Source organism: Symphalangus syndactylus, chromosome 5, assembly GCF_028878055.3.
Source record: "Symphalangus syndactylus isolate Jambi chromosome 5, NHGRI_mSymSyn1-v2.1_pri, whole genome shotgun sequence".
In the NCBI taxonomy this organism is placed as follows: Eukaryota; Metazoa; Chordata; class Mammalia; order Primates; family Hylobatidae; genus Symphalangus; species Symphalangus syndactylus.
The window spans coordinates 100,811,720-100,834,041 of record NC_072427.2 but is presented as its reverse complement, the minus strand read 5'-3'; the positions used below and the strand labels follow the sequence as shown (position 1 = coordinate 100,834,041).

The following is a 22,322-nucleotide window of genomic DNA, read 5'->3' as shown; positions in this document are numbered from 1 at the left end:
CATCATTCTCATTTTGAACATATCTAAGTTATGTTCTTGAAGGGACAGTCTTTGTGTTTTCATGGCACTTAGTGCATTGTGTGGCACAGCTAACACTTGTAGGAAGAACATTTGTCATTGTTCAGTGAAGATAAAAAATGTATGGTAGCCTTTTTTAAAAAAATAAATTTGAGGTGTTATTTATTGTACCTTTCTACATTGACAATTAAAACACAACATAAGCCATTGAGACTTGAGATAGATAAAATTCTAGCCCTTTTGCACACAAGGAACTTTATACAAAGTTATCTTCTGACTTTCTGTTACATGAAATATTGTAGACCTGGTTCCGTGATCACATGTTCACCTTAGGTTTTTAAAAGTTTTTTTTTTCCTTTAAATAAATTATCTTTAAAATTATATAATTTGATAAAGCCACAGCATCTTGTTTTCTGTATGATTTTGAAAGCAAAAATGTCAAGTAGTAACTATATCAAAATTTCAATTATGTGCATTCAGCAGAGAGCAGAAGTTATTTCCAAATTGAGGTGTAGGAAGCTTTAAAATGCTTATTCATCCTTCATCAGCACTAGTGAATGAATTGGCAGTTTCCTAAGGTCAGCAAACTTTTATTTTGAATGATAACAATAGTATTATTTTTAAGAATATAGAAAAATGCAGGCATAACACAGGAGTCTAAATTTAGTATTAAGTTAATAGAATTTTAGATTCTGGAAGGTTGGAGTGTTTTTAGGTTTGAGAAATGTTAGAAGGTGCATGATGGATGTTAGAGGACATGAAGGTGCCGTTCTTGTCTGATGTAGTTGTTACATAGTTATTGGGTAAAAATGGATTGCTGACCACTTAGATGGTTTCCAGGATTAGGAGAAATGATTTTCAGAACACTTCTGTAGTTAATGAAAGCAAAGGGCAAGGTCTTTTCATTACTGTCGGTCATCTGTATTGGCCATGTTTATAGTTGCCAATCCTTGCTCTTTTTTGGCCTGTTGTTGCAGGTATGTCTTTGACTTCTAGAGGGATGAGCTGGCCTCTTTTTTGTCCCTCAAGTCGCTGGAAAAGCTATCCAAGAAATTTTCTCTGAATGCTTGGCTCAGTGGCATTGTTCCACGTATGTTGGAATAGGTGACTGGGCTGTGTTTGGAAGAAGATCTAGATTGGGGTCCCCAACCTCTGGGTTGCACAGCAGGAGGTGAGTGGCTGCCCAGTGAGCATTACTGTTTGAGCTTCACCTCCTTTCAGATCAGCAGTAGCATTAGATTCTCATAGGAGTGTGAACCCTATGGTGAACTGTGCATGCGAGGGATATAGGTTGCGTGGTCCTTATGAGACTCTTAATGCCTGATGGTCTGAAACAGTTTCATCCTAAAACCATTGTGCCTGCCCATCTGGGGAAAATTTGTCTTCCATGAAACCCATCCCTGGTGCCAAAAAGTTGGAGACTGCTGATCTAGATGATCTCTGTTTTGTTTCTGTATTAAAAATAAGAAATTACTCATTCAGCAGCATGTACCTGTGTTGGACCAGGTCCAACAGGTATGCTTGGGTTATGGCAGGGAACAAATCAGACAAAGTTGTGACGTTTAAACAGAGAACTAAAAGGTGAGGCATTAGCAGGCTGAAGAGTAGAAGTCCAGATAGTGGCCACAGTGTATGTGGAGGCCCTGAAATCAGTAGGAGCTTGGGGCCTATGGAGCAGGAAGGAAGAGACAGTGAGGCTAGAGAATAGCAAGAGAGGGGGGCAACGGCTTGAGATAAGTCTGGATTAATGGATGGAAAATCCAACTACATAGGACTTGAAGACATGTTAAGGATTTTGAAGTGATCATAAGCCATTTATTTGGAAGATGACGTAGGGTTTTTGTTATGAAGAGAATACATTGGAGGGGGTCAAGAGGGGCTTTAGGGGTATAAGGCTTTTGTTAATATTAACACCACTAATAACCGCTAATATTATTTGTTGCTGTAGACCAAGCACTGTGCTGTGAACCCTTTTCCCTCATCATCTCATATAAACTTCAGAACATCTAAGTGAGGTGGTGTTTTCTCTACTTTATAGATGAGGGAACCGAGACAGTGAGGTTAAGCAACTTGGCCAAGGTCATATAGCTAGTAGTGGCAGAGCTGGGATTTGAACCCAGACAGTGTAAGATTGTAAATTCTGAGACCCTAAATCCTGTGGTGTTTGCCACTGGGCCTGTATTTTTCATTGCGTAGGTGATGGGCCATTAGTGGGCCTTGAAATTGAGTGGATTACAACTGGGATTTAAAAAAAAATTGAATGGAGTAGAAAGTATCAGACTACTTGCATGTAATAAGCATAAATATTGATATGTGAAACTTTATTTTTATTTTATATAACTAAACTTGTACATTTGTGAGCTTGTGAGTGTTATAGAAGGTTAAACAGCATTTTTCCAGGCAGGAGCTGATGATGGCTTGGATTCGAATTGTGCTGATGCAGATGGAGAGAGGTGGACCCCAGTGTTAAGAGGCAGAGGCAGCAGGACTCAGTAAGAGATTGGATAGAGGTGCCCAGCTGAGGAAAGAATGAGGAGTGAGTCCCAGATTTCTCGTGTGAACAGCATCAGTCACGGTGCATGCTGTGCTCAATCCAGTTTAAGGGAGACTGATCCTTCTTAGAGGGGTCCTCCTGGATGGCTGTTTTACTACCTGAATCTCTAGTTTCTCTCAGCTGCAGCTGACAGGACTTGGGGTTGGCATCTCGTCCAGGGGCAGCAAATCTGTAAGCTGGCTCTCAACCCACGAGATGATGTGTTGCTGAAAACTGCCTAAACAGATGTTGAGCCAATAATTAATTCTCTGGAATTTGAGGCGAATAGTCAGCCAGCTGGTGGCAGGGTGAGAAGTGGTGGGCCACAGATGTAGTTGGGCTACGAGCAGCTCTAGGGTGAAGGTGTAGGAATTATTTGTGTGGAGTCACCTTGAGATCCAAAGAACCTTTAGATTTCAGTTTCTAAGGCCCAGAGTCATTCTCTTTCTGAAGCTCAGGTCCAATTTTTTTTCTTGCTCTCTCTGCGGTCCATTTCTGTATTCTCAAGCATAACCTTTTAGTAATATCCAGCTCCCCACATTGCTGCAGTGAATCTCCATACTGTGTGTTCAGCCAGTACTAACTGAAGACAGAATGATGGAGTAGTTAAAAAAATGTCTGATGGCAATTCCCCATCTTTGTCTTATTGGTCTTTTGATGTTGGCCAAGATACTTCTTACTGAGCCTTGGTTTCCACATCTGTAAAATTGGGATGATAGAGGAGCATCACAGGGCTCTTTTGAGGCATAAATGAGAGAAACTCTATCTAGCACTTAGCTCAGTGCCCGGTGAAGAATTAGAGCTTAATAATCTTGCCATTGATAGTTAACATCTTTAGGATAGTCTCTGGAGAGACTTAAACGTGCTCATTAACAAACACTATGGGAAGGAGCCAGCATAGAGGGAGAGGTTGGATATATATGAGACAGGGTGTTAAGAGAAGGTATTGGATCCCAGAGAAGCAGGGATGGCATGGGATTAAGAGAATACATTACAGATTGTTTTCAGCAGAAGAGGGAACGTGGTGGAGGTGGTAGGAGGACTGTTTTTTCTGAGGTTGGGTCCCAGTCATGGTGATTTGCCAGGAGAGATGCTGATATCAGGAGGAGAAAAGTGGCAGGGTAGAAAGCTATTATAGAGAACAGGAGACAGAGACATACCAGAAAACTGGTGAACAGTACCAAGAGCCTGCGACTGCATATTGTAAATTTATGACACCAGTCTGCGTATTTCTACAGTGTTTTCTGGCAGTGCTGTGTTCAAAAGAATGATGAGCTATAAAAGTAAGATTAGTATAGTTTTGAAGGGTGTGCATCCTAGATACCAGGAAAGAATAAGGAGGCTGGGAGCGTGGGTACAGGGACATAGTAGGGCAGGTGGTCAGCCATGGAGTCCGGCTTGGTTGGGAGGGCAGTGTGCTCTGGGCAGGGTATAGTCTTGAAGAAAGAAGAGGGCAGTGGTCTGTGTGTGGTGCCACCCACAAAAGATATATAACTTCTTTGATTGATGGTTTTCCCTATTATTCTTAACACTGATTTCTTGTGTTGATAACTGAAGTGTTAAGACTAATTGCTAAAAATAAATTTATATTCTTGTATGGGCCCAAACTGGAGTTAGCTCTAGTGTTTAATTTTGAAGTTACCGGTGATTTTGTGTGGTATGCTGAATCAGTAAATAAGCTGTGATCCTTAACCTTGGGACTGAACTTCAGTAGTCCTTATTTCTCCTTTCATTTTTGTTTGGAGTATGTAGCAAATCTGAAAGCAGTACCATTTACTCATTCACTGACCATTTGAAGGCTTCCCATGTGTCAGGAGAACAGAAGTGAATGACGTAGGGATGTTACCGTGAGGCATCACACGGATAAAGGCCAATAAGCTCCTCACAGTATCATCCCTTCCGGCCATAGGGTGCTGGAAGAAAATATTAGAACTTCTCTTTTAACCTGTTACTTTGAACTTCTGTGTTTCTCAGAACATATATATCAGAATAGTAGCACATGTCTGAAAAATATAGATAAGCATAGACGTATTGGGGGTACTCTTGTTTTTGCCAGTAGTGTGTATGTGATAAAAAAAATATTTGGAGGCTATTATATGTTAGTGTGTATTTTAAAAAATATAAAATTATAACTTTTTGTTAGCATTTTGAGAAAACCTAGTTTCTGCATGTTATTAATGAGGTAGTTTTACTTGCCTGTATTTGTAGTGTGAAGTAAATCTTACTGTATAAAAAGACTTACTACCAAGATCTGGCTTGACACATTTCAGTCATTTTCTTCTTTGTGTTGGAGGAACTTTATCTTTTGTAGAACAGTGTCCCTTCTTATAAAACACTAAATTCACTCGCCATCTATCAGATGTTGAGGAATGGTGCGTGGAGAATGTGGAACAGCACATGCCTGTTTTACTGTCAGTCTCATCCCAAGGTGTGACTTCTGGGGACCTTCCTTCTTGTGGGGAAAAGAAAGAGAGATCAGCCTGTTACTGTGTCTATATAGAAGGAAGTAGACATAAGAGACTCCATTTAGTTCTGTATTTGAGATGCTGTTAATCTGTGACCCTACCCCCAATCTTGTCCTTGCAAGAGACATGTGCTGTGGTGACTTAAGGTTAAAAGGATTTTGGGCGGTGCAGAATGTGCTTTGTTAAACAAGTGCCTAAAGGCTGCTTATGGTTAAAGGTCATCACCATTCTCTTTAATCTAGAGAAAAAGAAAGACATTTGTCTCCTGCCCGTCCCTGGGTGATGGAACATCTTCAGGTAAAACCCTTTGTGTGCTTTATTTACTGAGTAAGGAGAAAACCGCCTTTAGGAATGAGGTGGGGCTTGCTGGAGCAATACTGCTAAAACGTTTATGGAGATGTTCGCATATACATCTCAAAGCACAGCGCAGGTGATGGTAAAGATAATTATGAATAAATACTAAGGGAACTCAGAGGCCGGTGCCGGTGTGGGTCCTCCTTCTCTACACTTTGTCTCTGTGTCTTATTCCTTTTCTCAAGTCTTTCGTCCCACCTAACGAGAAGCACCCACAGGTGTGGAGGGGCAGGCCACCCCTTCACCTTCTTACCTCTCTGGCTGTCTCTCCTGCCTTCTCTCTCTCTCAACTGTCTCAAAACAATAGGATTGGGATGCCACCAGAAATTCCCTGCTCCCATCTGTTTGCTCAGAGTAGGTGGTTTCTCAGTGTGTAATGTCTCACTTTCAGAGAGCCATGAAATCCTTGATTCAAAAAGTTCATCCTTCCCTCACTCCAAGAATCTTTTCCGTAAAATTAGTTAGAAAAACTGTATCAAGAACCTATTTTAAATGAAGTATATTGAATAAATGCCTCTAGGTTGTTCCTCTGGAGATTTTTTATTTTCATTTTTGTTTTAATGAGTATGTATCTTAGCCTATATTTGACACTGTCATTTTTTAACAAGATGTTATTTAAGTGAAATCTTGCATGTGTGTTTGCAGGTTGATGATAATTAGAAGCATGCTTTCCACTGAACTTCCCTACAACATTTGTTATGCAGAATGTCTCTGAGTGAGAACTCGGTTTTTGCCTATGAGTCTTCTGTGCATAGCACCAATGTTTTACTCAGCCTTAATGACCAGCGGAAGAAGGATGTGCTGTGCGATGTCACCATCTTTGTGGAAGGTCAGCGGTTCCGTGCTCACCGGTCTGTGCTGGCGGCATGCAGCAGTTACTTCCACTCGAGAATCGTAGGCCAGGCTGATGGAGAGCTGAACATTACTCTTCCAGAAGAGGTGAGAGATACATGTTTTTGGCAATTTTAATTTACTTTTACTTAAGTTTTTTATGGTTCATAATGTTAAAAATAAAGCACAGGCCCCTTGTCAGGTGGCTATGGAGCATTTCCCAGGTTCTGCAGCAACCCTTTTTTTTATAGTTTTTTTTAATGTAAAATCATTAATTTTGAATGTTGGTTAACATTATTGAGCAGTGGGATATAACATAACACCCACTGTCATGTTATTTTTGATGAAATGACCAAATCAGGACATGCCCAGTGGATTATAGGCAATTGGAAAAGTCATGGTTTTGAGAGTCCATGCTGTGTGACATTCTCTTCTAGGGGCCCTTTCCGGTGATCAGCAATTGTAGCTAGGTGTGTTAGTCTGTCCTCATGGTGCTAATAAAGACGTACCTGAAACTGGGTAATTTTTAAAGGAAAGAAGTTTAATTGGCTCACAGTTGCACATGACTGGGGAGACCTCACAATCGTGGTGGAAGACGAAGGAAAAGCAAAGGGACTTACATGGTGATGGGCAAGACAGAACTTGTGCTGCGAAGCTCCCCCTTATAAAACCATCACATCTCGTGAGATTTATTCACTATCATGAGAATAGCACTGGAAAGACCTGCCCCTGTGATTCAGTGACCTCCCATTGGGTCCCTCCCATGAGGTGGCAGTTGTGGGAGCTACAATTCAAGATAAGATTTGGGTGGGGACGCAGCCAAACCGTATCATTAGGTTTAGGGTTCTATAAAACGTCCGTTCTCCCAAGACATCTCCTATGAAAAGGAGGCACTCCATAAGTGTTGTGTCTCCCCTTGTTTCTTGACTTTGTCTTTATGTATTGATTAGAAAAAATAAAGTGTTGTGTCATTTTTATAGAGCCTTATTTTTACATACATCTTTTTCTCTGGTCTGTTGTGCAGCTCAGGCTAACAAATATTTGAGTCCTTGTTAATGTCCTGCCTTTCAGAGGAACTCTCTTTTGGGTGGGGATGTGCTGGCTATGCTGACTCTTAGCAGCATCCCTTGCTTTACTTAGTAACTGCTACTAGCAGAGTATCAAGGCTGTGGCGTTGGGACACAAATAGAAGTCAGGAGGAATATGGAGAAAGAATGTAGAAATCCTTTGTGTATGACAGGTCTGTGTGGGATATTCCCAGTTGGATACAGTTGGATAAACTGTAAACTAAGTCTGCAGTTGAGCTTGTTGCTGTCCGTGCCTGCCTCTGTGAAATTGCAGCTACACTTTTGGGAACAGGTTGTCTGTTAGTTTTGTGGCAGAGGTCAGAGTCAATGGTGCAATATCAAGAAAATGGTGAAAAAAGGCCGACCTATGAACTAGCCATTGTTTTAAAAAAAGAACAACACATTTTATAATGGAGATGTGTTAACTATGGTTCATGTTTTCAAATTATTGAATGAGACTTTCCAAGTAAAGCAAAGTTTGATTCATGGATTTAGGAGGAAAGGTATGTGCATACATGCATATGTGTATGCATTCATTCATTCCTTCTAATTTAATGTGTAAATCATAAGTTTTCAAATATTTGAAGTGTTTCATTATAGTGACAGTGTCTAAATACCTTATAACTCACTGTCCTAAAGACCTTTTTATTTTAACTTACTTAAAAATTTTAATTGAAATTTTTATCAAGTGTATTAGGGTTCTCCAGAGGGACAGAACTAATAGGATATATGTATGTATGAAGGGGCGTTTGTTAAGGAGAATTGGCTCACGTGTTCACAAGGTGAAGTCCCATGATAGGCCACCTGCAAGCTGAGGAGGAAGGAAGCTAGTAGTGGCCCAGTCCGAGTCCAAAGGCCTCAAAAGTAGGGAATCCAACACTGTAGAGCCTTCAGTCTGTGGCCAAAGGCCCAAGAGCCCTCGGCAAACCACCGGTGTAAGTCTGAGAGTCCAAAGGCCAAAGAACCTGGCGTCTGACGTCAAGGGCAGGAGGCATCCAGCAGAAGAGAAAGATGAAAGCTGGAAGACTCAGCAAGTCACCTATCCCACCTTCTTTCTCCTGTTTTGTTCCAGCCTCGCTGGCAGCTGAGTGGATGGTGCCCACCCATATTGAGGGTGGGTCTTCCTCTCCCAGTCCACTGACTCAAATGTTAATCTTCTCTAGCAGCGTCCTCACTGACACACCCAGAAACAAGACTTTACAACCTTCAATCAAGTTGACATTTAATATTAACTGTCACACTGATGTTTTCATGTACAGATGTAAGAAACAAGGCAGAGTTCCTTTTCACTTTGTCCAGTGTCCGCCATTGATAACATTTTGCAAAATTGTAGTATAGTATTACAACCAGTATATTGATACAATCTCCCATAGTGTTCAGATTGCCACAATTTTGCTTATACTAGCATGTGTGTGCGCGCGGGTTAAGTTCTATGTAATTTTATCCCCTGTGAAGGTTTGTGTATCCACCACCATAGTTAAGATACTCAGCCGGGCCCAGTGGTTCACGCCTGTAATCCCAGCACTTTGGGAGGGCGAGGCAGGCAGATCACCTGAGGTCAGGAGTTCGAGACCAGCCTGGCCAACATGGTGAAACCACATCTCTACTGAAAATACAAAAATGAGCCAGGCATGGTGGCGGGCACCTGTAATCCCAGCTACTTGGGAGACTGAGGCAGGAGAATCACTTGCAGTGAGCCAAGATCACGCCACTGCACTCTAGCCTGGGTGACAGAGAGAGACTCTGCCTCAAAAAGAAAAGAAAAGGTACTGAACTTGCCAACACACAAAGATCCCTTGTGTTGTCCTTTTATAACCACAGACATCTCCTGCCTACACTCCATGCCCTCATCCCCTTGCCCCCTTCCTCTGTGCCTAATCCATGGCAACCACTAATCTTTCTTCCTTTTCTAAAGTTTTGTCATTCTAAAAATGTTATATAAATGGAATTATGCAGTCTATTACCTCTTAGGATTGATGTCTTTGACTTAGCTGAGATTATCCAGCTTGTGTGTATCAGCAATTTATTCCTTTTTATTGCTGAGTAATATTCTGTAGTATGGATGTACCGTGTGTGTGTGTGTGTGTGTGTGTGTGTGTGTGTGTGTGTGTGTGTGTAGCTTTTTACCTATTGAAGGAAATCAGGCTAATTCTGGTTTTTGGCTATCACAAATAAAATTGCTGTAAACATTTGTGTACTGGTTTTTTTGTGAACCTAAGTTTGTATTTCTCTGGGATAAAAGACCAGGAGTGCAGTTGCTGGGTCATATGGTAGTCGCATGTTTAGTTTTGTAAGAAAGTTTTTTTCAAAGTGTCTGTACCATTTTACATTCCCACTAGCAATATGTGAGTGATTTAGTTTATCTGCATTCTCATTAGCATTTGGTGGTATCACTGCTTTTTATTGGAGCCTTTAAAAAGGCTAAACATGGTTTAGCATGTTTATGTTTTTAAGAAGATCGTGGCCGGGCGCGGTGGCTCACGCCTGTCATCTCAGCACTTTGGGAGGCCGAGGTCAGGAGATCGAGACCATCCTGGCTAACATGGTGAAACCCCCGTCTCTACTAAAAATACAGAAAAATTAGCCGGGCATGGTGGCAGGCGCCTGTAGTCCCAGCTGCTCGGGAGGCTGAGGCAGGAGAATGGTGTGAACCCGAGAGGCGGAGCTTGCAGTGAGCCGAGATCGCGCCACTGCACTCCAGCCTGGGCGACAGAGCGAGACTCCGTCTTAGAAAAAAAAATAAAAATCACAAATATTAATATTATCTTGACCACTCTTATAAGAATTCAGTGGTTTCAAATTAATTTTGTGCTTTTAACCCAGGATGAGGCTTTCTGTGTACTGGAGCTGGTTCCATTTGCCTCTCATTTTAAGAGGCAGGTTTAATGTATATGTGCAAGTTTCTACTTTAAAGTTTTGTTACTTCGAGTCCATGAATTTTTGCTGAAACTACTGAGGCATGATTTTTATAACTTCTCTTAGATCACTTTTAAAAATCTGAATCTTTAAAACTTTTACTGTTAGGAATTTTGGACAGTAAAGTTAATAGTTACCAGTTAATATGCATTTACCATGGATCAAGACTTTGTAACTGCTTTACAGATACTGTTTTATATCCTTAAAAATTCTGCTTTTGTAGCTTGTAGCAGTTGGAGTTGTTTGGAATATAGTGGCCATGTGGAGCTGGGCTAGCAGTAGACTCACTATGTATGTGTGGCAGGTAGTGTTCATCCTGCTCTAAGTCATAGATGATTTTTTTTTTCACTATCATGGGAAAATTATGGTAATGTCTTATGTCTTTAACTTATGTGAGTAAACCATAATTCATGTGCAATTAAGAGAGGACTCTATAAAATAGTGTTTGGTCCCTGTGAAAAGCGTGCTTTTCCAGGATCTTTTTCTTTTCTTAGAAGAATATGTTTTCTTCAAATTAAAGTACATATTTTATAATTATCACAAATAAGTTACATATCTCTCTATTCCTCTTCCACTTATTTTGTTTTTATGTACTAGACAGCTTTCAAATGATGTGTTTGTTTTTATTTTGTGTATCAACAGGTGACAGTTAAAGGATTTGAACCTTTAATTCAGTTTGCCTACACTGCTAAACTGATTTTAAGTAAAGAGAATGTGGATGAAGTGTGCAAATGTGTGGAGTTTTTAAGTGTACACAATATTGAGGAATCCTGCTTTCAGTTTCTGAAATTTAAGTTTTTGGACTCCACTGCAGACCAGCAAGAATGCCCAAGAAAAAAATGCTTTTCATCACACTGTCAGAAAACAGACCTTAAACTTTCACTTTTGGACCAGAAGGATCTAGAAACTGATGAAGTGGAGGAATTTCTGGAAAATAAAAATGTTCAGACTCCTCAGTGTAAACTCCGCAGGTATCAAGGAAATGCAAAAGCCTCACCTCCTCTACAAGACACTGCCAGTCAGACATATGAGTCCATGTGCTTAGGGAAGGATGCTGCTCTGGCCTTGCCTTCTTTATGCCCCAAATACAGAAAATTCCAAAAAGCATTTGGAACTGACAGAGTTCGTACTGGGGAATCTAGTGTCAAAGACATTCATGCTTCTGTTCAGCCAAATGAAACGTCTGAAAATGAATGCCTGGGAGGAGTCCCGGAGTGTAGAGATTTGCAGGTGATGTTAAAATGTGACGAAAGTAAATTAGCAATGGAACCTGAAGAAATGAAGAAAGATCCTGCTTCTCAGTGCCCAACTGAAAAATCAGAAGTGACTCCTTTCCCCCACAATTCTTCCATAGACCCTCATGGACTTTATTCTTTGTCTCTTTTACACACATATGACCAATATGGTGACTTGAATTTTGCTGGTATGCAAAACACAGCAGTGTTAACGGAAAAGCCTTTGTCAGGTACGGACGTCCAAGAAAAAACATTTGGTGAAAGTCAGGATTTACCTTTGAAATCCGACTTGGGCACCAGGGAAGATAGTAGTCTTGCATCTAGTGATAGGAGTAGTGTGGAGCGAGAAGTGGCGGAACACCTAGCAAAAGGCTTCTGGAGTGACATTTGCAACACGGACACTCCTTGCCAAATGCAGTTATCACCTGCTGTGGCCAAAGATGGCTCAGAACAGATCTCACAGAAACGGTCTGAGTGTCCCTGGTTAGGTATCAGGATTAGTGAGAGCCCAGAACCAGGTCAAAGGACTTTCACAACATTAAGTTCTGTCAACTGCCCTTTTATAAGTACTCTGAGTACTGAAGGCTGTTCAAGCAATTTGGAAATTGGAAACGATGATTATGTTTCAGAACCCCAGCAAGAACCTTGCCCTTATGCTTGTGTTATTAGCTTGGGAGACGACTCTGAGACGGACACCGAAGGAGACAGTGAATCCTGTTCAGCCAGAGAACAAGAATGTGAGGTGAGCAGGAGTATGTTCTTAATTCATTGTTTTAATAACCATTAATTGAGATTTACTCTGGATCAGCTCCCTTTGTATCATTAGGGATATAATCAGGTTCAGGGAGTGGGGAGGAAACTCATACAAAGTTAATTGTAAGACTGTGTGATGGGGCTGGGCGCAGTGGCCCATAACTGTAATTCCAGCACTTTGAGAAGCCGAGGTGTGGGTGGATCACCTGAAGTCAGAAGTTTGAGATCAGCCTGGCCAACATGGTGAAACCCTGTCTCTACAAAAATTAGCTGGGCGTGGTGGTGGGTGCCTGTAATCTCAGCTACTCGAGAGGCCGAGGCAGGAGAAGCGCTTGAATGTGGGAGGCGGAGGTTGCAGTGAGCCGGGTTTGCACCACTGCACTCCAGCCTAGGAGACAGAGCAAGACTGTCTCAAAAAAAATTTTAAAAACACTGTGTGATAAATACCAAAAGAGAGAGATGAAGTTTGAAGGACTTCTGTGTTCATTTGTTTCCAGTAGATATATTAACCATAAAGTAGGTTCACACATTGGTTGTGTTCACACATCGGCCATTTAATTGTTTAAATCAAATGCCATGCTACAAGACAAAAAAGAATAATGATTCTATGCTCATTATATGATAGCTCCTGGAAAAATGCAGCATATATTCAGTCTTGCTCATTGCCAACAAGAACCTCTAGATCTGGGACATGTCCCTGAGCAATGGTTTAACAGTGATTAGTTGTAGGAATGTGGCTTCTAGTGGAGTAAAGTTTATTGGATCTAGTTTTTCATGGCCATTGATTTTTAAATTTTCCTTTGGCCATTTCAACTATTGATGAATGTCTTAATTTAGCATGAGTTACATGTAGCTGGTATGATATTAAAGCAAGCTTGATTTGTGTATTCTGTTTGTATTTGATAGATCCTTTCTGTAAAATATTACTTATAAGTCCAATAATGATAAAGGCCTGTTAGTTCCTTCGAAAAATATATTAATTAAAATATTTTTTCTTTTTTTTGTTTTTATATTTTAAGATTTTGTTTGCCTTTCAATAGTTGACTTTTCTCTTTATAATCACAATTTACGTTCTTTTTAAAAAATATTTTTCTATTTTATCCATTGCATTTTTTCCCCTTTCTTGGGCTTTATTTGTTTATTGTAAGAATACTTAACATGGGATCTACCCTTATAACAAAACTTTAAGTGTACGATACAGTATGGTTAAGTATAAGCACAATATTGTACAGCAGATCTCTATAACTTATTCTTTTATAACTGAAACTTAACCCATCCAATTGCAATTCCCCATTTTTTCCCTCTGCCTAGCCCCTGGCAACCACCATTCTACTCTCTGTTACTGTGAGTTTGACTGTTCTGTCTACTTCGTATAAGTGAAATCATATTGGATTTACTCTTCTCTGTGTTTGGCTTATTTCACTTAGCATGATGCCTCCCAAGGTCTCCATATTGTAGCAAATGGCAGGATTTCCTTCTTTTTATCAGGCTGAATGGTATTCCTTTGTGTATACACACCACATTTTCTTTATCCATTCATCCATCCGTGGACATTTACGTTGTTTCCATATCGTGGCTATTGTGAATAATGCGGTAATGAATATGGCGGGGAGTGCAGTCTGGGCACAGTGGCTCATGCATGTAATCCCAACACCTTGGGAAGCTGAGGTGGGTAGATGGCCTGAGCCCAGGAGTTTGAGATCAGCTTGGGCGACATGGTAAAACTCCGTCTCTACAAAAAAATACAAAAATTAGCCAGGCATGGTGGCATGTGCCAGTAGTCCCAGCTACTTAGGAAGCTGAAGTGAGAGGATCGCTTGAGCCTAGGAGGTTGAGGCTGCAGTAATCCATGATTGTGCCACCGTACTCCTGCATGACAGAGACCCTGTCTCCAAAAAAATATGTGTAGATCAGTGCAGATATCCCTTTGAGATGCTGATTGCAATTCTTTTGGATAAATACCCAGGAGTGAGATTGCTGGGACATACAGTGCTATGATTTTTAATGGTTTGAAGAACCTCCATACCATTTTCATGGCAGCTGCACTGTTTTCCCACAGGTGTACGAGGATTCCAATTTCTCTGCATCCCATTCTTTGGCGTTTTCTTTGGTTTCTTAGCTGTTGGGATTACAGGCATGGCTTTGAAAGGGGCTTTCTTTTTTAAAAATAATCTTGGCTTTGGAAGGAGAGGGATTGGTGATTAAGAAGTAGTATGTATGCATGGGTTATGTAAGATTTTTATGACATTATAAATGTAGCATTTGGAATTACTACAAAAAGAATATTAAAATTTTTTTTTAATTTAAAACATTTTATGTAACTAATATCTATAAGTTTAAAAGGTAAGTTAAGTAGGTTGCCAGACTGACTTGTGTTTCATTTACATTTTTGATAATTAAACCCACACAATTTTGTTTTAAAAAAGTTTCTTTTTCTTTTTCCAAATTTAAGTATGTCGAAATGACTTTAACATATTCATAAGACTTTTCTAACTTTTTTTTATATTGGCAAGTGAAATGTGTATCTTTTAGAGTGATTTATGTGAGGCTAACATTTTCTTGACAGAAAAATTTTCTGAAATGCTGTAGAAATTACTAGCATAATTATACTAATATCAAACCAATGCTGCATAGTCATTTCATTCAAAAAATAAAATAGATTTTATTTTTGGGTTGAGTAAAAACGTCTGTGTATTAACATGCAATAGTAAAATAAATTCTGTCTGTACATTTTACGTATGTCAGTATTTGTGTTAATATGTTTGATTTGCTGAAAAAAAACTGCTTAATGTATTTGTCTTTTGAAATAGACCATAAATACAAATTAGATTATCAGTTTTTATTATAATGGATTGTATAGAAATTGGGAATAGAAGCCTATGTTTTCTTTAATGTAAAATAAGTTCTCTGAAAAACCTAGATGTATACCTTCATCTTCCTAGGTTTGAGTATAATTATAAAATACAGCAATAATTAGTAATATTTATTTCATATTCTAGGTAAAACTGCCATTCAATGCACAACGGATAATTTCACTGTCTCGAAATGATTTTCAGTCCTTGTTGAAAATGCACAAGCTTACTCCAGAACAGCTGGATTGTATCCATGATATTCGAAGAAGAAGTAAAAACAGAATTGCTGCACAGCGCTGTCGCAAGAGAAAACTTGACTGTATACAGAATCTTGAATCAGAAATTGAGAAGCTGGTAAGTGTGAAAGTTTCTTGTTACTATTTAAATTCCACCACTTTCTTTTTTGTTAAAGAAATAGTTTTTAAATTTCTAGGTTAGATATAATGCTCAATTACTTATTTTAATGTATCAATTACCATTTTATCATTTTTACCATGATATGCTATGATATGTAAGTGCTTTTTAAAAAAAAGGTTTTCAAATTAAGAATGACTTTACTGTCTACCTAATCATTAGTGGTTGTGAATAGATTAAAGAAATTATAAAGCACTTTAGGTTCTCTGTTTTGTGTCTATAAAAGTTAATATTCCAGGTGTTCATTTAAATGAACTGTGGACCTGAATAACTTGTTTTGGTTGATACCAAAACCAGACCAACCAGGATCTTTCATCTAAGGAAAAAAATTCTGATAAGATATGGTGATATGAATTGAAAATATTAATATCTAATGGGATCCTAAGTGAGAACAATGATTGCTTTTGAATCTTTTCTTTTTCTGAGATGGAGTCTTGCTTTGTCGCCCAGGTTGGAGTGCAGTGGTGCGATCTCGGCTCACTGCAAGCTCCGTCTCCTGGGTTCACACCATTCTCCTGCCTCAGCCTCTGGAGTAGCTGGGACTACAGGCGCCCGCCACTGTGCCTGGCTAATTTTTTTTTTTTTTTGGATTTTTAGTAGAGATGGGGTTTCACTGTGTGAGCCAGGATGGTCTCGATCTCCTGACCTTGTGATCTGCCTGTCTCATCCTCCCAAAGGGATTTCAGGCGTGAGCCACCGTGCCTGGCCTGAATCTTATTTTCTACTCCAGCATCAAGACACAAATTAACTGAAAATTGATTAGTTTACTCCTCTGTTTCTTTTTTCCGTTGGTGGAAGGAAGCATTGTATGAAAGAGGACAATGGGTAGTACAGGCCAATTAAAGCTAAGATATAGTTAAAGATAGCAAGGAAACAGCCTAGAAGTAGTAAAAACATTGCTTGAATATTCAATTTTGTGTCTGTTAATTGTTGAAAGTTTAAGTTGGTATTGTGGCAAGTTTTCAAGCATGAACATTCTAGCTATGAATGGCAATTAAACAGCAACAATTTAGGGAAAAAAATTGTGCCTCCAAGAGAAGTTGAAAAATAAAAATTTATTATTTATATATGGTACGTATACTTTGTGTAAAAAGATAAAAAATCACAACTATATTAAAGAGATGAATCATAACTAAATAAAAAATAAAGGAGGAACCAGATGTTTTACAAATAGAGGCATGAGAGATGTTAAAAAAAAAAAAACAAAAACCCAAACACCGACATGATATTGCTGAATAGTTAAAATTGTTAAAACCAAGGAGGAAAAGTTTTCAATTCTATAGTACTTAGTACTTTTAGAGTGTATATCAGTAATACCTTTAATAAACCCTGGTGTTCTTTCTTATTCAGTTTTGAATTAAACCCTTACCTGCCTTTAGAAGGAGTATAGCATTTTGAGCTTCAGTTTTTATTCTGTGCTGCAATACAGAGATGCTTTTTACACTGTTCGGTTATGCGAAGCTAGTGGAATGAAATCTACATAAAATTGTACTACTGAAGTTCTTAGTTCTGCTTCTTAGTTGTTCTTCTTGCTCTTTCTCGTCTGCCAGAGACGAGATTACAGCTGTGAGCCACCGCACCCGGCCTCTGCAATACAGAGATGCTTTTTACACTGTTTGGTTATGCGAAGCTAGTGGAATGAAATCTACATAAAATTGTACTACTGAAGTTCTTAATTCTGCTTCTTAGTTGTTCTTCTTGCTCTTTCTCGTCTGCCAGAGACGAGATTACAGGTGTGAGCCACCGCACCCGGCCTCCATTTTCCCTTTGTTAATTGACCTTCTTCCTAATGTCTCTGCCTAAACTGTAAACTCTGTGTTTGGTATATTGCTTCTGTCATCATAGTAAGGTTCCTTTCATATGGTCAGTGAATTAACTGCTGGTTAATTTTCAATACAAAGTAATATTTTGTTTCTCAGCAGTTTTTATGAAATCCAAAATCAGAGTGGTCAGTATCCTGTTTAACTATTACATTAATTTGGACTTTGGCTTCAAGAAACAGACTCTTGATTGAAGAATGAATGAATGAATGAATGAATGAATGAATGAATTTGTTGTAGGGAGATAGGTACCTCTCTTTTAGAAGCTAGACAATGGAGCCAGGCCTCATAAATAACAGGGAACAAAAGTGGAAGAGTCCTGGGAACCCAGGGACTTCTCTCTGCACCCGCTTCAGTCTCTATCCGAGAGTGGCTTTGTGTGCCGCTAAGTGCACATGGGAGGGGTGGCTGTGGCACAATGCCTGAATAATTTCACTGTCCTCCAGGGACTAATCCAGTCAGAGACTACTGTTTTAGTCAGTTCTGAATTCCCAAGGAGAGCATCTTACTGGCCTAATTCACTCAGGTATCCTCTTCTGTGACTAGAGAGCAAGAACAAAATAGAAGAGTCAAGACCCTCCTTTCTGGGCAGGCACAGCAGACATCTGATAGTGTCTCCTGCACCTAGATAGGCGCCAGTCTGACTTCCGAAATAACCCCAGAGAAGTTGTGTTGGAGTTTTTGTATCAGAGTGACTCATTTGTGTTTCATCTTCCTTGAAGTCTCTACTCAGTCCTTCACACTACTGTCAGTTCTAGTGATTTGTACAGGCAAACTCAGTTGCAGCGTGAGGGGCACATTACAAATTTCTGTCCTGCATAGATGTCTTTCTCAGATAAACATAAACAGAAAATGTGCTGCTTATTAGCTAATAAGAATAAGAAAGTTGGCCCGTCTAGAAGTAAAAGAATTTGACGTTTAAGGTGTTTATTATGGTAAGAAGTTTACTTGGACCCTGGTTGTTGGGTGATGTTATGGATCTTGTCTTTTGTAAACAGAAAACTAGGAGGGTTACAGCGAGAGGTTTATACTTAGTAGCATGGAGAGTTGAGAATACAGAGGAAGGAATGTGAACAGATATTTGTGTATATTTTAATCTCATTGAGATGTTACTTATTGAAAGTAACATGGCCAATAGACAAGCAGTATTCTTAGTCTTTATAGTCTAAAGATTATAACAAACCTATTTAAGGGAAATTGCTTGTTTAATAATTAAACAGCCATTTGCACATAGTGAATGACTGGTTGGCTTTAACATATAAATAGATTCACAGTATTTATTGCTCTGGTCTAAAAATATTCAGGCAGAAGGCCCTATATTCTAGTCAGTTTGGTCTTTGGCTATTGGCTCTTTGTTTTCCTGGAGAGAAATCTTGGAACTCTTTGCAGTTTGTCCTGAGGGTAATAGCATAATAGACTCTGGATGGATCAGCACGTGATAAAAAGGGGTTTGATTACAATAGAATAATTATTCTAAAATGTTTGCAAAGTGGGTTAGTATTATAATTATGTATAAAGGAATAAAGGACACTTTTATAGTCTCAGTGTGTTGGGACAAAGGGAGATGTGAGTTAGCATTCAGTAAATAAGATATTTCTCAACAAGAAGTTCTATCAGAGTCTAATAGAACCTTTGAAGAAAAGGTGTGTATTTATTTGGTGGAAAAATTGATGGTATTGACTTTAGCATTTATTTTGAATTTTATAGTGTGTTAGAGGTTAAGCATTAATTTAGCATTGCTTTTACTATGAGGACTGAATGTGCATAATGCATAAGCCAGTAACATGACTTTGGTTTTGTTGTTGTTGTTGTTGTTGTTGTTTTTTTTTTGAGGCAAAGTCTCGCTCTTTTTGCCCAGGCTGGAGGGCGGTCTTGGCTCACTGTAAGCTCCGCCTCCCGGGTTCACACCATTCTCCTGCCTCGGCCTCCCGAGTAACTAGGACTACAGGCGCCGGCCACCACGCCTGGGTAATTTTTTATATTTTTAGTAGAGATGGGGTTTCACTGTGTTAGCCAGGGTGGTCTTGATCTCCTGACCTCGTGATCCGCCTGTTTCGGCCTCCTAAAGTGCTGGGATTATAGGCATGAGCCACCGTGCCGGCCGACTTTTAAAACTAACAATTATAAAGTCTTTGGATTCAACTTCTGTTCATGTTTGACTTATGAAGCTCTTGCCTATGTAGCTTTCTTTACAAGGTCCAAGTTTATTCTTTTCTGGAAGATTAATTCAGAAGTTAGAAAATATACATATCTCTGATAACCATTTTAACCTCAGAGGTAACCCCGAAATGAAGGGAGCCTCGCTTTTTGCAGAAAAATATTTACCAAAATGTATTTCTTTTAGAAAGTATCAAATATTGTTTTTGATATCAACTTGTAAATGATCAGCAATCAGAATATTCACAAACACTTGTGCTCAGGGTTGAGGTGTTCAGACACCATTTTATTTCATTACTTTTGTCAGTTATGATGGCACAGAAGTAAAACGACCTCATCTGTCCTTAGTGATTTGCATTTTGTGGTGAAGATTATATTTTACTAAAAATAAACCTGTTCTGTTCACAACTAGTCACAATTTACTGGCTGCTCGACCAAAGCGCACCCCAGTGGCCCTTCTGGAACCTGCCCTCTGTCATTCCGTGTTGTCCTTGAGCAGCATTTCTTGAAATGTGGTGTGTGTCCCATTGGCACCATAGTTATCTTGGGGTGCCCCTTAAAGGTGGACATTTCTTAGTCTATACCAGAGCTGTCGTCAAGGCCCTGGACCATGCATTTTACACAAGTCCAAGATGTATGTTATGTGCGTTTTGAATTCTGAGAACTCACTGCACGATAGCACTAAGGTCAGACGGAGGCTTTGGAGACAAACGACTAGAAAGCCTGCCTGGCCACTGGGTAGCTTTGTGGCCTGGGGCAATTGCTTAACCTCCAGTACCCACATTCCCCCATTACTAATGTGGGATAAGAGTAACAGTCATAGCAGGGTTGATGCAAGGATCTGATGAGATCAGGGATGAAAAGCTGTTTGTACTGCCCAGCACGTGCTCAGGGCTCAATATGTATTAGTTGTACTTTAAATAAAAGTGGTTCTCTATTCTTCCTATAAGTATTTGCTGGTCACCCTACATGTTAAATGTTGTGCTTGGTACCAGGACGTCAGAAATGAGTAAGACATAATCCTCGCTTATTTACAGTCTCATAGGGAGCCAAGTTCAAGTATGTTCATTTTTTCTTGAGCTTCATGTCAGCACCCCCCACCCCATTCTAAAAATTTCAAGCTTTCAGAAAAGTTAAATGAATGGGTACAATAAGCAACCCTATACTCTCAATGTAGATTCTTTGATTTTTGACATTTTGCCACATTTGCCTTATTTCTCTCTCTTGATCTTTCCACCTCTGTCTCTCCACCTCAGATCATCTCTGTACCTGTTGGTTTGTCAGTCTTTGCATCTCTATCTCCGTCTATCCGTCTTGGTCCTTTTTTAACCCCACTTGGTTGATCTTGGTCTCTCACCTCTTGGTGTCACTGTCATTCCTGTCCCGCTGTCTTGCCGGCTGTCATTCCTCACTCTGGCTCTCTTCCTCTCCTTTTATTTTCTGAATTGTTTGAAAGCTACCATATTGTGATACTTCATCCTTAAATGTTTAAACATGCATCTTCTAAAAAGAGGCATTCTTAGATATGACTAATATCTTTATTATGCCTGAGAGTATCAACACATCCTAAATATTTTTTATTCAAATTTCTATTCTAGTTTTTATTCAAATTACTCTGATTTTCCCATCTTTCATAGATGCTTTTTTTTTCAAACGAGGATACAGTCATCATATGATGCATTTGATTAAACCTGTTTAGTCTCTTAATCTAGAACAAGTACTGTCATTGTTTTAATGACAATAACTTTTTGAAGTATCCAGGCCAGATTTCTCATAAATGTCTTACTTTAAGTATTTGTCTGATTGCTTCCCCATGGCTTTAAGTTATTTCTCCATCCCTTTATTTCCCGTAAACTGGAAATGTTTGAGTTGAGGAGACTGAGTTTAAACATTCACTGGTGTTGTCCTTTATATTGTGTCGCCTAGGGAGGCAGGAGGTCCAGTGTCAGTATTGTCCCACCTGGGTGGGTGGGAACTGCCAGATTGCTCCATTTTAAAAGTAATATTTTTTCACCCTGTGTTGCTTAGTTATCTATGATGTGTTACTTGGGCACTTTATAATTATCCTGTTCCCCAATACTCCTACATCCTTTAGAATATGTTGATGACCTTTACTGTGATTACCATGATTACAAAATCATGATTTTTGTAATTCTTTCATTCTGTTTACATTATTTTAGTCAGTATCCCTCATTAAAAAGGATTGTTCTTCCTTTTTCTCCCTCTTTTATTTTTTTATTTTTTTTGAAACAGAGTCTCACTCTGTTGCCCAGGCTGGAGTGTGGAGTGCAGTGGTGTGATCTCAGCTCACTGCAATCTCTGCCTCCCAGATTCATGTGATTCTGCTGCCTCAGCCTCCCGAGTAGCTAGGACTACAGGTGCCCACCACCACACCTAGCTAATTTTTGTGTTTTTAGAAGTGATGGGTTTTCACCATGTTGGCCAGCCTGGTCTCGAACTCCTGACCTCAAGTGATCTGCTTGCCTCAGCCTCCCAAAGTGCTGGGATTACAGACATGAGCCACCATGCCTGGCCTTTTCTTCTTTTCTCTTTTCCCTCCCTCCTACTCTTTGGAATCACTGTGGACTCATGGATTAATTTTTTCTGATTCAATTTGTTAGAATGAGTAATAGTCATTATTCTTTTTGATGTTGACATTTTTCAAATTTGGCCAGGGAAAGCCCGTTTGAGCCAGCTCCTGTCCTGTTGACATAAGCATCTAGCACCTGCCATAGTCTCACTTTTTAATCTCTGTTATTTCAAGATTTGGAGTCACCCAATTCTTTAAAACTCCTGGTTTCTTTTAACAGTTATATTTGGACTTTGGAAAGCCTACCTGCTGCTGGCGTATTATTCCTTCTGGGCCTTTTTCAGTGGACAGAGCTAGGAAATATTTGCATCTGTGTA

The 22,322-nt window shown here is 39.5% G+C and overlaps 1 protein-coding gene across 7 annotated transcripts in view; it reads left to right on the top strand.

Annotated features, from left to right (window-relative positions):
• The window catches only part of BACH1 (BTB domain and CNC homolog 1), a 48,340-nt gene that overhangs the window by 17,108 nt on the left and 8,910 nt on the right, over positions 1-22,322 (top strand). For 6 of the 7 annotated variants that reach the window (XM_055279416.2, XM_055279419.2, XM_063640644.1 and 3 more), the window contains 3 exons: positions 6,016-6,309; positions 10,827-12,161; positions 15,172-15,378. In XM_055279416.2, coding sequence (XP_055135391.2) covers positions 6,076-6,309; positions 10,827-12,161; positions 15,172-15,378 — 1,776 coding nt within the window. In that variant the 5' untranslated portion in view covers positions 6,016-6,075. Of the gene's footprint in view, positions 1-5,158; positions 5,314-6,015; positions 6,310-10,826; positions 12,162-15,171; positions 15,379-22,322 lie in introns of those variants that run through there. The other variant, XM_063640643.1, reaches the window with a different exon arrangement.